Source organism: Callionymus lyra, chromosome 18 (assembly GCF_982586985.1).
Source record: "Callionymus lyra chromosome 18, fCalLyr1.hap1.1, whole genome shotgun sequence".
Classification (NCBI taxonomy): Eukaryota; Metazoa; Chordata; class Actinopteri; order Syngnathiformes; family Callionymidae; genus Callionymus; species Callionymus lyra.
In genome coordinates, this window is record NC_141835.1 from 9,681,089 (window position 1) to 9,696,446 (window position 15,358).

The 15,358-nt window shown below is 38.3% G+C and overlaps 1 protein-coding gene across 1 annotated transcript; it reads left to right on the forward strand.

Annotated features, from left to right (window-relative positions):
- The first annotated feature begins 518 nt into the window (after positions 1-518).
- Positions 519-14,577, forward strand: maco1b (macoilin 1b). The gene is made up of 11 exons (XM_087779548.1): positions 519-767; positions 3,240-3,381; positions 4,068-4,194; positions 5,158-5,281; positions 6,531-6,709; positions 6,823-7,372; positions 9,060-9,218; positions 10,071-10,253; positions 10,323-10,443; positions 11,560-11,734; positions 12,702-14,577. Exons 1-11 carry the CDS (start codon positions 688-690, stop codon positions 12,902-12,904), a joined length of 2,043 nt encoding a protein of 680 aa, XP_087635674.1. The 5' UTR covers positions 519-687; the 3' UTR covers positions 12,905-14,577.
- Positions 14,578-15,358: the final 781 nt, after the last annotated feature.

Below are 15,358 nucleotides of genomic sequence, written 5' to 3' on the forward strand. Positions count from 1 at the left end.
TAAAAGACAAAACCATCAGACTGAAAAAAAACAATAAAAGCAAAGCTCTTTATTTCATCATTAAACATAACAATATAAAGCGCCAAATATTTTCGTTTTCGAAGGGAAATCATTAAACCACAAAGACAGTATTAAAAACCCGAAAAATAAAACGATGATGATTTTATTACGCGGAGATTATTATTTTTTATTATTAATAAATTAATTAAAAAATATAGAAAAAACGTAGCGCGTTAGCCCCGCCTCTACTCTGCGCTGATTGGTCCATCATTGATGCCCGATTTGTCCACAAACGATCCGATTGGCGGAGACGGGTTAGAGAGGGCGGAAGTGGATCCACCGGTCCTCCGAGCAACCCCAGTGGCTCGTCCTCGGATCCGTCAAAAAGGCAGAACCTTCGTCTGGATCCAGCGATTGGACAAAAAAAAAAAACCCAGCGGCCTCACGTCTGGCAACTGGAAGCCCGTGAAGCACCGCGCGCTCTGGGGCTTCAGTGAGTCTGCGCTGACTGCCAAAAAAGAGGAGGTTCCTCGAGTCCGAGTCCCCTTTATTTATTTCTTTGTTTCCAGCGAGAAATAGCAGCGACGGATCCCCCGGAGCTCCTCAGTCACTAACACGGTCCGAACACGCAAGAAAACTGGATAAGACTACAGTGGTCACTCGGAGGCCAAAGCCAAGCGGAGGAGGATGAAGCGGCGCAATGCGGACTGCAGCAAACTCCGACGGCCATTAAAACGGAACCGAATCACCGAGGGTATCTACGGCAGGTGGGTTGACGTTGGAGGGTCTTTCCGAGCGACCCTCCATCGCGAGGGTCGTCTCGTTTTGCGGCGAAAAGACGTTTATTGTGTGGTAAACGAAGCCACAAGCTAACTAGCTAGCGAAGCTAACTGACATGCTAGCTGTGTGTTTTCGCCTGTTAGCACAGCAGCTCCAGCGCTAGGCCACGAAACGGCCTGTTTTGGTGTCACTTAGGACCATAATATTGTTGTTTTTTTTAAAATACAACTCTTATATTATATATATCCTATATTATATTTCTAGTATTTATTTATTCATCCTGATGTTACAACCAGAAACCCAAAGAGTAAAAATAAACCAAAAAAAACACTGACTTTTGGCTAATAATTTGTGTCAAATAAGGTCATATAAATTGACGTTTTTAAACGTTAATTTGTTTAAAAACGTCAGATGATGGTATTTGATTCTTTTTTTTCTTTTTTTTAACTTGTTTATTCACATCCATCATAGATGACATATCCATTATATGTAGTATACATACAACAAGGTACTCCTATTCAAGTCACCCATCAGTGTTCTTTTAAATACAACTCTTGCTTTGTTTCTGATGAACTAAACACACACAAATATTTCTAATATTTATTTATTCATCCGGATGTTACAACCAGAAAACCAAAGAGTAAAAATAAACCCAAAAAACACTGACTTTTGGCTAATATTTTGTGTCAAATAAGGTCATATAAATGGACGTTTTTTAACTTTAATTTGTTTACTTAAGACAGTAGAAAAAATAAGAGCACAAATGATGGTATTTGATCCGCTTTTCTGTTTTTTTTAACTTGTTTATTGTCAATTGACATAAATCATAGATGACATATCCATAATATGTAGTATACATACAACAAGGTACTCCTTGTACTAATTCAAGTCACCCATCAGGTAGATACAAGAAACACAGTAATACAAAGGCAAATCAAACAAAAGAATACGAAAAAAAAAACAAAAAAAACATCAACAACCTTTACCTTGAGTATTTGATCCGTTTTACTTACTCAAATTTAAGAAACATAAAATATGAGTCAGAATTAGAAACCGCTTTATTATTGGACATTGGGTTTTTATCGGTTTGTTTTTGCTTTAAAAATTGGCTATTTTTGTGCACAGTATGGACAGAATCCAATATCAAAATAGAAATAAAATTGAGCAATAAACATACATGTTGAGCTTTAGTGATTTAAAATTTTACCTTTGGTTTTTGTAAAACTAAAAAGTATTTCCAGTATTTAACGGTTTTCTTTCATATTTGCAAACCGTCTTTCGTTTCGTTCCAACAGACTAGTGCCATATTTTAATATTATATTTTAAACCAAGGATTTGGAAACCTTTAAGAACCATTAAGGAGCGTTTCCCCTCCAAAATAAAAACAAACTCGTAAATGATGCTATTTCAGTTAATATGTTGTGTATCGTAAAATCTTTTCCCACAGAAAAACGGACAAATGAAAACCATATTGAAGGAAGCGATGCCACCTTTGCATTTCTACTTGGCCTTAATATGATATAAATGTATTGTTTTTAATCTTTAACAAATCATGCTTTTTTTTGGGAGCGTTCCTCGTCACTATCCAAAAATTTCAGTTAAAAAATACACTATATTGAACTTACTCTACTCACAAGTATTCAACTATTCATTCAAAAAGTAGAATAAATATAAATAAAATGGATGTTATTTGTTTGTATTTCTACCTGCTCTAGTTAGATTTACCTTTTAAGCTGTACTGCGTAAATATTGATGCACTTACAGTAGGTTATCTTATCTACTATGATCAGATAAAGCTAAAATTAGACACGTGTTGAGGTTTTTTTTCGCACATATACTTTGTCTTTATCAGGACAGATAACTGTTACTTTCAAGTGTATACTGCAGACCAGTTGTAAAGGACACCCAGTAAAACCGTGGTATTCCCAATTGGGGAAAAGAAAAGTGAGTCAGTCTTTGAATAATTGAAAAGGTCCCACATCAAATACAGTCGGCTTTGAAGATAAAAACGGATCTGGATCCGTGCGTATCTTCACATCCTTCTATTATGACGCAAGAAAATCAAGCGTTTGTCTAAATAAAAATACTGTTCATCCAAGATTTTATGAATAAAAACTATTTTATGAATTAATATCATAAATATTTGAAATGAACATTGTGAAATCTACACAAAAACCACAAAAAATGATCATAGTTGCCACATGTTTAAGATGCTTAGTCAGCAGATTCTTATAACCATACCAAAAAAAACATACCAGAGCAGTAAATTAAAAAAAAGTGCGATGATGTTTTCTGCGGACATAAACTTGTTGTTATCAGTTATTCACCTCCAATCTCCACAACTAGTACATAAAGCGGTGCCACCAGTCAATGATTTACAACGTCCTATATCGAGTAAGTGGAACTTTCCAGACACTGTGTGAAGTAAAGCACCTGTTTCTTTTTTTTTGTTTTTGTAGTACCTTCCTGTACCTGAAGTTCCTGGTGGTGTGGGCGCTGGTGCTGCTCGCAGACTTTGTTCTGGAGTTTAGGTTCGAATACCTCTGGCCGTTCTGGCTCTTCATCAGGAGCGTGTACGACTCCTTCAGATACCAGGGCCTGGTAAGTACTTGCATGTACTGTCCAGCAAGAATGAAAACAAACTGAACAAAGAGAAAAGTTTGGTTGAATTTATTATTTAAGAAAATTTTTTTTAGGCTAGTTGAGTTTAAGAATAATAACTAAAAATATCTTAATTGATTTAATTACACTTGACTAATGTAGTACACTTAAAGCTTTCTGTAATTAAATTAAATTGAACCCAACTTTTTCTTTTCTCTGTGTAGCATTTAAAAGTTCCTTCTTCAATAAAGTAAAGTGCGACCATTTAGAAGGATTTTCATTTCTATCTTTCCTCCTCGAATGATTGAATTCTCCAAGCAATTAATGTTGTTTATGTGGAAACCCAAATTTGAAGGCATTAAAGAGGGAAATAAGCAGTGCTGGCAAGTTCCCCATCTCTGAGTGGAGCACTCACTCAAACACCTTCACACAGTTAATCTCCAGAGAGCAAAGGAAATGTTTTCTTTCAAATAATATGTCAAAATCATCAGTTTTGTTTGGAACAAAATGTAGTTTTTACATCTAAACCTAATCTCCCTGCAAAAGTTCACGCCTTTGTTGACAGTTCCTTACTATCGTAAATACAAACGCGTCACTCGACATAGGCTGAAGATAACATAACGTCTGTGTTTACCTTTTTCCCGATGTGAATGATTTCTAATCCGTCCATCTTTTAACTTTGCCAGGCCTTCTCAGTATTCTTCGTGTGCGTGGCATTTACCTCGGACATCATTTGTCTCCTCTTCATCCCTGTGCAATGGCTGTTCTTCGCCGCCAGTACATACGTGTGGGTGCAGTACGTCTGGCACACAGGTAAGAACCACTCAAGGAAACATTTGTTATGTGTGGACTTAAAAAAAAGGAGGGCACTTTTTCCAGAGCTTTCAGAGTGATTGGAACGTGGCTCGACCACCAGACTAAACCAAGTCACTGAACTCGTTCACTCGTGTTTCTTTCCGACGCCGTGTGTGCATCTGACACATTACCACGTTCCAAATCCAAATGTCGCCGACCACAATTCAGGGCGATCCAGGTAGCTTATTCAAAACAAGGCCATTCTAAAAATGGACACTAAAACAACAACCACCCCTCATTTATCGTCGCAAACATTTGCCAAGGAAATATTGTGTTTTTTTTTTTGATAAGTCCGTGTTGGTCTATCTTCCGCAACCATGCAACTATTTCTAAGTATTTATTTAAGTATCTAGTAGTTTTACGTTTCCACATTTGGTATGTTGGATCCGTGTTGTAGCCACACGTAGATAAAATTGGAAACATGTGCTTCCAGAACCAGGCCTCTGAGGCGAGGGTTGTGTCACAATATGTGCCAAAGCGAGAACAGTTGTTCCTTTAAGTCCGACCGTCTATTAATGAAACCACGAGTAAACATAACTAACGTTTTGGTAACACGTGCCTGGATTAGCGGGCCTGTCTGATTTTAGTAGTACCCTTCGGTGTGGACCAAAAGGCCAGGTGTCAGATTAAAAACCCCGGTGCCAGTTTAGGGGGGCGGGAGTGCAGGGATGTCCAACTTTTTTTCTTTTTTTTTTCCGCCATTGACATTCAACACCAAAAGTCCATGTCGTGCATGTATTAATATCTCTAGTCACGACCTGCTGATGGAGAAGATTTTCTGAAGTTGGTTGCACACAATTGGGATAATGGACGGAGGCTCTCGCCAAAAAAGCTAGTTCTGGATAAAACCGAATGATGGCTGCATATCAAATGTGAGTGAATGGCTCGACGCTAACTTGTGTTCCTCTTGCCTCCCTTCAGAGAGAGGTGTCTGCCTCCCCACCGTGTCTCTATGGATACTCTTTGTCTATATAGAGGCGGCAATTAGGTTCAAAGACCTCAAAAACTTCCACGTAGACTTGTGCCGGCCATTTGCAGCTCACTGGTGAGTCATTGTCATTGCGTGTTCCCTGGTAATGTCGACGTCGTGTTTAAGTGACGGTGCTTTCTGTGTCAGCGTGAACACGACGCAGGAACTTGCATGCATTATTCATCTTTAAGTACAGCATGTTAGTGCTTTACGTACAGAAATATCTACCTGTATATCCGAACACCTGTTTCAAATTCTCTCTGTGGTCAAGGTTTCATTTAAGTTAAAAAATGTTATTATAATGAATTGTTTTTATGTTCAGTCCCATTCAATTATTATTAACGATGTACAAATTGTTATTTTTGTGGCAAATACCCTTTTTTTTTTATGATTCTCAACCGACTATTTTCCTCAATTTTTCTCCCTTGTAACTTGAATACACACAAAACAAGCCACCATTTTTTTTTGTATTATTCATCTTATATTTTTTATAATTGTAATAATAATTGAATTATAATAATTAACTGCTGTGTTTTCTGTGCAATGACAATAAAAGAAAGTCTAAAGTCTTATAAACCTATTAAATACAAAAAGAAACATCTTAAGACGTTTCTATTTGTTCAGGCTTTTCCTTGATTTTCCGGAGCTCCTGTTGTGTTATCAGTTTTATCTTGATCTTTAAAATATATACTTTATTGAATATTGTTTTGATTGTTTAAGCGCTTTGTGACCCTGGTCTGGAAAAGCGTTATATAAATAAAAATTACTTACTTACTTACAAACGATTAACACTATATTAAAAACAACCTTTGAAGGTTGACAACCGTGAAATAATCAAAGCCACCATGTAAACTTTACTTATCATTCCAACAACAGCGTTTTTTTCTTTACCGCAAAGGCTTTTTTTTTGCGTAACGTAGAAATCCCGTCGTCACTGAATGTGTCATTCGTGTTTATCTGTTAGGTGCAGAGAAGGTTAACGGACATTGTGTTTTTTCCAGTCTAACTCACCCACTTGTCCTTTGTTTATTAACTTTAAAAAAGTAAAAACTTGGTAATAGTAACTATTTATCATCATGTATGAATATAAAGGATAACTTGTGACTTAAAAAAACCTGGCGTATATCATTTTATAGGCAGATCAGTAATAAAAATGATATCAGTCGGTGCAGCACATTTGTTTGTATTGTGTTTTTTTTTTAATTTCTTTTATCTTTCTTCTTTGTGTTAAAAAGCGTGATTCGAGTTGATTTTAAAACGTGCCATAATGTGTAAATGCAGCCCAACAAGTCGGCGCTTTACTAAAGTTTGTGTTTCCCTCCAGCATCGGCTACCCGGTGGTCACGCTGGGCTTCGGCTTCAAGAGTTACGTGAGTTATAAGATGCGCCTCCGAAAGCAGAAGGAGGTGCAGAAGGAGAACGAGTTTTACATGCAGCTCTTGCAACAAGCTCTGCCGCCGGAGCAACAGATGCTTCAGAGGCAAGAACGAGAAGCGGAAGAAGGTAATCTCGGGACGATCGCCCGCCATGACGGATAATAAAACTGTCAAACTGTTTTTTTTTTTGAAGGCACATTGTTACTCGTCTTTGACTGTTTTTTGCTTTCATCCTCGCAGCCAAGATAATACCAGAAGCGGAGCCCACCACGGTGTCGCAGAACGGCGCCCCCGGGAATAAAAAGACATCATCACTTCCAGAACTGGAGTATAGAGAAAAAGGCAAAGAAGGGAAAGGCGGAGGGGAGGCTAAAAAGCAGCACAACAGCAACAGCATCCTGCCATCGTCAGTGGACTCTAAACTCCAGGAGATGGAGTATATGGAGAACCATATGAACAACAAGAGACTGACCACAGAGCTGGGCAGCACGGAAAACCTGTTGCTTAAAGAGGACAACAATTCCTCGTGCTCGTCCTCCTCCTCTTCGTCCTCCTCGAAGAACTACAAAAATGCTAGCAGCAACGCCGCGACGCTCAACTCCTCGCCCCGCGGCCACAGCGCCACCAACGGCAGCGTGCCAAACTCCACGTCATCGTCCTCCTCCACGGGGAAGAACGAGAAGAAGCACAAGTTGGCGGTCGGGAAAGGGACGTCGGGCGGTTCCCACAGGGACCCCACGGACAACTGCATCCCCAACAACCAGCTGAGCAAGCCAGAGGCACTTGTGAGGTAAGATATCAAGTCGTTGTCACCCTTTTAAACCTGACAAGTTGGGCTTAAAATAGTAATATTATGGCCTTTTAATATATTTTACAACCATTTGTTCTTTGAGGAGAATATAAATGAGTTAAAGTTGCTCAGAATTTGGTCAAAATAATCAATAAAAATGTCCAGTAAAGTATATTATTTTCGGGGAGTAAGCATAGCTATATTGGTGTGTAATGTGATTCACTGAACTTTCTCTTTTCTTAAAAGGAAAAAAAATGGTTCATATGGAGTGATAATTACTTGGTTTTTTTTTTTACCAAAATTTAAAACTATTTTTTTTTCACCACAGAAGAAGAATGTATGTCTTTCTTTTGTTGATATGACCCAACATCACCCAGAGGGAATCCACCACCTTAGGGGAAAAAGTCCAGCATCAGCCCTTTTTTTCATAATTAAAATTTTACTTTTTGGGAAGCAAAGCCTCGTGGCCTCTCAGTACATTGACAGTGTCCGGCTGAGGGTTCCTGAGATGTTCCCGGGCCAGTCACGGCTCTAATCCCTTCACCTGGTTTCCAATCCTCCTTTAACTAGATGTTCCTAGAATAACTCGGCTGTTCTTTCGTATCCTCAAATAATATATCTGTCACAGTACAATCCAGTATTGGAATACTGTACTAGTAGGATTCAAGATCCTACTAGTACAGATTGGAATCCTACTACTGAACTGCACGCAAAGTTTTAAAGACCGCAACTTTTCATTATCCAAAAAGTTAAAAAGCATCATGCATGGTATCACTCTGATCCTCGAACATCCGTCGCCATCACTTGATAACGCTAATTTATGCTAACACTTTGACATCAACTTTGGGACTGGCTTGGCTTTTGAAACTGAAATTAGTCACTGACTTATGTTTCTTCTCTGATTGACATATCAATATTAAGTTCGCATTTTAGAAGCAGGATTCCAGATCCTACTGGATTCCAATCTGTACTGTGACATATGTATATAACTAGTCAAAGATATGACAGCAGGTTGAAAACGTTTAATAGTTTACAGGTTAATCTTAAATGAGAACAGAGATTGGAGATGAGATAATATTGTCACATTTTTTTAAGTAGTTGTCTAATGATTAACAACTTAAAGAAAGTCAATAATTGTTGTTTCAAATAGAAAATCTGTCCTTCAATGTCCTTTTTTTTCCCTCCCATTGTGTCAAACCAAGTCTCTCTTCTGTGCCATAAACTGCTACTATGTTGCTACTATGTTTTGCAAGCAATCTCGAAAAGGGTAAAATCCTGACAGAATTATATCAAGACACTCGTGTCAACACTATTTAAGAGAAGATAAAAACGGGTCAAAGCCAATCATAATAAGCAACTGTGGCGAGGAAAAATGTCCTTTGAACTGACAGAAACCTCAAGCAGAACCAGACTGAGTGGCTTCTTGTTGAACGGCTGGGTGAGAGACAGGTTTTTTTGAGGTCAATTTGTTTCAAGGGGGTCTTCTGCTTCTTCCTGATGGTTCTTATGCTCTTGCTTGTAAACGTAAACATTTGGAAAAGTTTATGTTTTGAGCTAATGCTACACATGTTTTCTGAATGAAACCAGAGCGCCGAGCTAGCTAACTGTGTTGTTGTGACTCTTTTTGAAGTACTTTTCTGACCTCTAGTGAAGCTCATGTCCCGGCATGTTGTCGTCCTTTGATCAGACTGGAGCAGGACGTCAAGAAGCTGAAGGCAGACCTGCAGGCCAGTCGGCAGGTGGAGCAAGACCTGCGCAGCCAGATCGGTTCTCTAGGCAGCGCTGAGCGCTCCATACGCACTGAGCTGGGCCAGTTGCGCCAGGAGAACGAACTGCTGCAAAACAAGTGAGTAGTTTCTGTCTAAAGGTGTAAGAAAATGTCGAGATATCCTGTTTTTTTGTTTTTTTCACAAAACAATATCGCTAAAAACTTTTTTTTGGACTTCGAATCATACAGTATTTAATTTTTCTCCTAGTTATTAAGAGGTTATACTTCAATTAAGTGTGTATGGAATAAAATAATTGTTAACCATTAACATGCATGCTTTTTTATTTTATTGCATTAAACTTTTAGCTGCTCAATGTCAGCAGTTATTACGACCTCCGCATCTAAAGGAACAATAAATTCCTGCAAGGTCCTCGTGGTGACTGAGGACGAGAGGATACAGTTGACTCCAGCAACAGAAAATATCTATGGTTTAACGTTGTAATAATATTGGACAGTATTTTATCGATATTTCAAATCTTTGGCTTTCAAATCATGAACCTTTAACATAGTTTATTGTTTATATTTCAATTAAGTATATATATTATATACACACACAATTTACAATTAAAATGCAAATATTAATGAACTGAAATACCGTGAGATTCGGTGATAACTGAGGACGAGAGGATACAGTTGACTCCAGCAGTTTTTAAAGCGGATTTCGGATATATTTTGGTTTCAAAACAAATGAAAGCAGTTACAACTTTGTCAAGAGTCATGTGGTCTGTAAATTCTGCAACACCAAGTACTCGACAATACTACACATATATCCTTGTTACTACAATATCACAGTATATTGTATCGACGCACCTGTATCATGATACGCAACATATTTCCAGAGAGCAACGTTAAAATGTTCTGTGTTGAGTCAAGAATATTTTAATGTGGTAAATACTTAACACGTGGAACGTTCCTCTGTTGTACTTCCAGGCTTCATAACACTGTCCAGGCGAAGCAGAAGGACAAACAGGCCGTGGGTCAGCTGGAGAAGCGGCTCAAGGCGGAACAGGAGGCTCGAGCCACGGCAGAGAAACAGCTCGCAGAAGAAAAGAAGCGCAAGAAACTCGAAGAGGCGACAGCAGCTCGAGCCGTAGCACTAGCAGCAGCGTCCAGGTAAACGTGTTTCAGATCTTCTAGTCGGTCGTAAGAGTGTTGGATAGTAACGTGGGTGTGTTGGTTCAGGGGCGAGTGCACAGACACACTGCGGCGAAGGATCACAGAGTTAGAAACCGAGTGTAAGAAACTAACGATGGACAACAAGCTCAAAGAAGACCAGATCCGAGAGCTCGACCTCAAAGTTCAGGTGAGATCCCTGTTGTCTTTTTCTGGTCCATTTCATACTAGATACAGAGAATTGTTTGTTCTTGTGTTCCTTGTTTTATCTCAGGGTCAAGGTGACCCGAAGGCCCGAAAACAAATGTGTTTTTGGTATCCCTTGTGTTATCTCAGGGTCAAGGTGACCCAAAGGCCTGAAAACAAATGTTTGTGTCGTCCCTTGTGTCATCTCAGGTCAAGGTGGCCCGAAAACAAATGTGTTTGTGGTATCCCTTGTGTTACCGCAGGGTCAAGGTGACCTGAAGGCCTGAAACCGAATGTGTTCCCCTGGCTTCCTTGGATACATATGCAGTGGTGGAGATCGTTCACCTTGACCCAGAGACAACACAATGGATACCACAAACAAACATTTGTTGTCGGGCCTTCGGGTCACTTTGACCCTGAGATAACGCAAGGGTTAAAACGCCCACATTAAGTGAAATCTGTTTAAATGAACAGAAATGATTTGAACGTTCAAATCCAAGCTGCATACGACCTTCCATCCCTCTCAACAGCCCTCTCAGTTACGGTGACCTGTACAGCTCCCCTAACGCTTTGCCGCCCAGCTATCCTATCACAGCTGTCGATAACTTTTTACATATTGACTCCTTCAAGAAACATCTTAAGACGCTTTTCCTTGATTTTCTGGAACTCTTGTTGTGTTATCAGTTTTATCTTGACCTTTAAAATATATACTTTATTGAGTATTGTTTTGATTTGAAGCGCTTTGTGACCCTCGTCTGGAAAAGCGTTCTATAAATAAAAAATTACTTGCGTACTTACTTACTTACATAGCTGTAGAATTTAAATACAGTATTGTAGTAACCAATCAGCCGTCACTAAATAGAGCAGTGTGTAGAAGGGCATCATGGGAGACTGAGGAAACAAATATGCAGTACTGTATGCAAAGAAAATATCATGTTGAAAACGGATGTATGTTCTGTTATATGCTTCATATGTTGTTAAATAAATGTGTATAGAAACGGGTTCATAAATCATCTATTCAGTGTAACACACTAGTATATAATATTGTTTTTCTGCTCCTGTGCCGATGACTTTTCTCGCCGTCGCACTGACCTGGTCTTCTCCGATCCCGTCTCTCAAGGAGCTTCATAAATACAAGGAGAACGAAAAAGACACAGAAGTGCTGATGTCGGCGCTGTCAGCGATGCAGGACAAGACTCAGCACCTGGAGAACAGCCTGAGCGCAGAAACCAGGATCAAGCTGGACCTTTTCTCCGCACTCGGAGACGCCAAGAGACAGCTGGAGATCGCACAAGGTCGGTGGACGGCGTCCGTTTGACGGATATTATCACTTGTATATGATCGGCTTGATATTCGCCTCATGATGACTGAATTAAAGTGTCAATATTAGTCAAACAAGGGGCCAAAATCACTGGCATCTTTACAAGTCCCCTCATCAAAATGAACATTAATTTAAGTTGATCTTTTGCCATCTAGCCGGCCTCGTGAAATGACTTGCTGGGCCAGAATTGGCCCCTGGGCCATGAGTTTATTTTAAGAGGTCAGCGTAGAAAAATGTTTGGTGTGTAAAGTGTATTGACTTCTGAGTTGTGTTATCTTTGCCGATCACGCGACAAAAATGGACAATAATCGGCTTTAAAAGCTGCTGGAGTCGACTGTATCCTCTCATCCTCAGTCGTTGCCGGGATCAATATGCGCATTTTTATTGTAAATAAAAATATAAGGTACAAACTTTATGGAAATATGAACTATGGTAATATATTATGGGTTGACGGCTACAAAAAAAAACATTTTATTTTTAAAACATCAATAAAATGCTGTAGAATTTTAATATTAAAGTGTATATTTTCTTGCATCTCTACTGTGCAGTTGTCGTGTTAAACACCATCCAATCAAATCAGAATAATAAAGTTTTATAACTAGTGTTGAAAATACAGCATACGAATTTGCTGTGGTGTTAAAAAAATATTGAAAAAAAGAAAACACACAATATAATAGAAAAACCGTACCAAGCATCAAGGCAGCCATTATTTTTTTTTGCCATCTTCCACCATACATCTCTGGGTTCTAAGAAAAAAAAGTTGGGACATTTCTTTGGAGGGTATTGACAGAACATGCAACATGCTCACAATGTTTTGAAGAACATCTACCCCACCTTTACATGTGAAAAAAGGACTTGGAAAATCATTTTTACTTCAGATAAACTCGACAATAAAGGAGCGAACGAGTGACACTCCACTGACTTGCGGTTTGCTTCTCCAGGTCAGATCATGCAGAAGGACCAGGAGATCAAGGACCTGAAGCAGAAGATCGCCGAGGTCATGGCCGTCATGCCCAGCATCTCCTACACAGCAGACACCAGCAGCATGACCCCGGTGGCCCCCCACTACTCCTCCAAGTTCATGGACACCAACCCCTCCGGCCTCGACCCCAACGCCTCCGTTTACCAGCCACTGAAAAAGTGAACCCTGTCCTCCTTCTTCTCCTCCTCCTCTCCATCCATCCTCCCCCCATTTTACCTTCCCTCACCCCCCCCCCCTCCTCCTGCAGGCCCACCTCCTTCCAATCTGCTCGGCATGTCTGCGGCTGAGAATGTTGATCTCTTGGTTGTTTTTTTTTGTTTTTTTTCTTTTGGTTTCCTCCTCACCAGGTCAGACGGATGTTGTATTGTGTGACTGTGTTTGTTGTAGCTAAAACAAAATACAAAAAAAAACAACTTAAATGGACATCACACGTCATCTAGGAAGTCCCGTTTATTATTTCCTCTCAAGCGTCTCGTGGAAACCTCACAGATTCGGGTATTTTATCTCCATCCCCTCGATCGCTGCTTCATTTCTTTCAAAATTGACCTTCGTTTCGACAAATCTGAACCCCCCTCACCCTCCTCTCAACGGATTGTTCCTCCTCTTTTCCCCCCCATTTAAAAAGCGGCAACATCTGAAGAATGTAGTGCAAAGTCAGCACATTTTACTTTCACCGTCAGAGCGACGCGTCACACGGATATATAACGACCAGTCAGACGAGAGACACCTTCAAAAGTTTCAATCCAAAATCCCAGTGCCTTCAGTGAGGACGGTCCAACCAATAAAACGCCCCTTTTTTTTTTTTTATCCGAGAATCGCTCGTGTAATGAAACCATATACGATTCACCCCCGGACGCCGTTATTGTATTTTTTTTTTTTTTAAAAGGGAAAACCTGTTACTCGGGGAAGATACTGGAATAAAATGATTTCCTACTTTTTAATCGTCATGAATTTCCACGTCTGGCTCTTGATTTATGTTCCATAAACGGAGCTTTAAAGAAGCTTAGAAGGCTTTACAATGTGAATTGTTTTTGAAAATATCTTCAATAAATATTAAAAAATAAATTAAATACGGTGTTATTTATGTAAGAAATAATATTTAAAAAATGTCTTACCTTTTTATTTTAATTAACGTTTTCTAAAATCTTGGAGAGTCGGTCCAGTATTTTCCTGAGGTCAAATTGCCAAAAAAAAAAAAAACAAGATTGCAGTCCGATAACAACGAGCATCCATCAAACCTCTGGTCCGTGTGCCAAGAACGCTCCAGCGATGTGTTTCCAAGAATGTACGGCAGATCTTTTTTTGGCTGGGATTTGAGACTGTGTTGCCAGTAAAAGGGACTAGAAAATTATGTTTTTTTTCGTGAATGTTACAGTATTTACAGCTGTTTTGGCCAAGTGGCTGATTTAAAGCGGTTTTGCTTTAACTCCCGTTTCTGGTATCGTTTGTTTTTTTTTTCCTGCCGAGAGGAAACTTTTGCTTTAGTCAGATGTTTTTTGTTTTTTTTCGCCATCATCTGAAGATGGTCATTGTTGTGCGTGTGGTTTTCACCTACTGTTTATGGACAAGCTTTTTTTTTTTTTTCTTTTTTTTTTTTTTTGCTTGATTGCTGTCATTGGCTCTTGATTTCAAAAAAAAAAAAAAAAAATGTTGTGGAAATAACAGTTTAGACAGTGGTTTGGTCAACTGATGGTTGGAAGTATAAAAAAAAAAAAAGTGTTTTGTTTTTTTTGTTTTCTATTCCCCACAGACACTGTTGACACTGTTGTCTGACCTTGGCTGCGTTCTCGCTCTGTGAGGTTTACAAGAAATAAACATTTTGTTTTCTTGCAAAATTCACTTTTTCTCCCTTTTGCATCTATGATGTTTGAGAATGACTTTTGGGAAACACTTTTGTTTGTCACGGTCGAGATGGTTTTGATGGCACTTACTTGAGCGTTCAAAGATACTCATCAAAAACATTTTTAATTAATCATTCAATCAAGGAAAAGGGTTTCAATTTTTAAGTTTTTATCCTTTTTTCTTCATTGAAAACGTTTTTTGATTAAAGCAACTTTTTCTTAGAATTATTTTATTTTTGTTGAAGCAACTTTTCTTATTGATTTATGCACTTTTTTAATCAAAGTAACTTTTTGAATGATTTTTTTTTATTAATGAAGCAACATTTTTATTTTAATTGAAGTAACTATTTTTCTATAAATATTTAATTTGAGAACTTTTTAATTCAAGCAACTTTTTTATTTATTTAAGTAACTTTATTCTATAATAAATGTTTCTATTAAGGCAAAAAATGTTTATGGAAAATATACATTTTTATTGCCTTTTTAATAATACTACTTAATTTTGTTTAATGAAGAAACTTATTTTTTATAATCTTTTTTTATTGAAAATATACATTTTGATTAAAGCAACTTTTTTTTTATTTAAGTAAATTCATTACTTAAATGTAGGGAATTTTTTATTGAAAATATACATATTTATTAAAGCAACTTTTTTATTTATTTAAGTAAATTCATTTTATAACACTTTATTTATTGAGCCAACTTTTTTTATGGAAAATACACATTTATGTAACTTTATTTTATAATAAATTTTTCTATTGAGGCAACTTTTTTT

What these genes read in the sequence shown, in the direction of transcription:
- maco1b (XM_087779548.1), top strand. Translation starts at nt 688, where the DNA reads ATGAAGCGGCGCAATGCGGACTGCAGCAAACTCCGACGGCCATTAAAA. An exon ending in AGAACGAGAAGCGGAAGAAG is followed by an intron (nt 6,710 to 6,822) that starts GTAATCTCGGGA and finishes TCATCCTCGCAG; the next exon opens with CCAAGATAATACCAGAAGCG. An exon ending in ACAGCTGGAGATCGCACAAG is followed by an intron (nt 11,735 to 12,701) that starts GTCGGTGGACGG and finishes TTGCTTCTCCAG; the next exon opens with GTCAGATCATGCAGAAGGAC.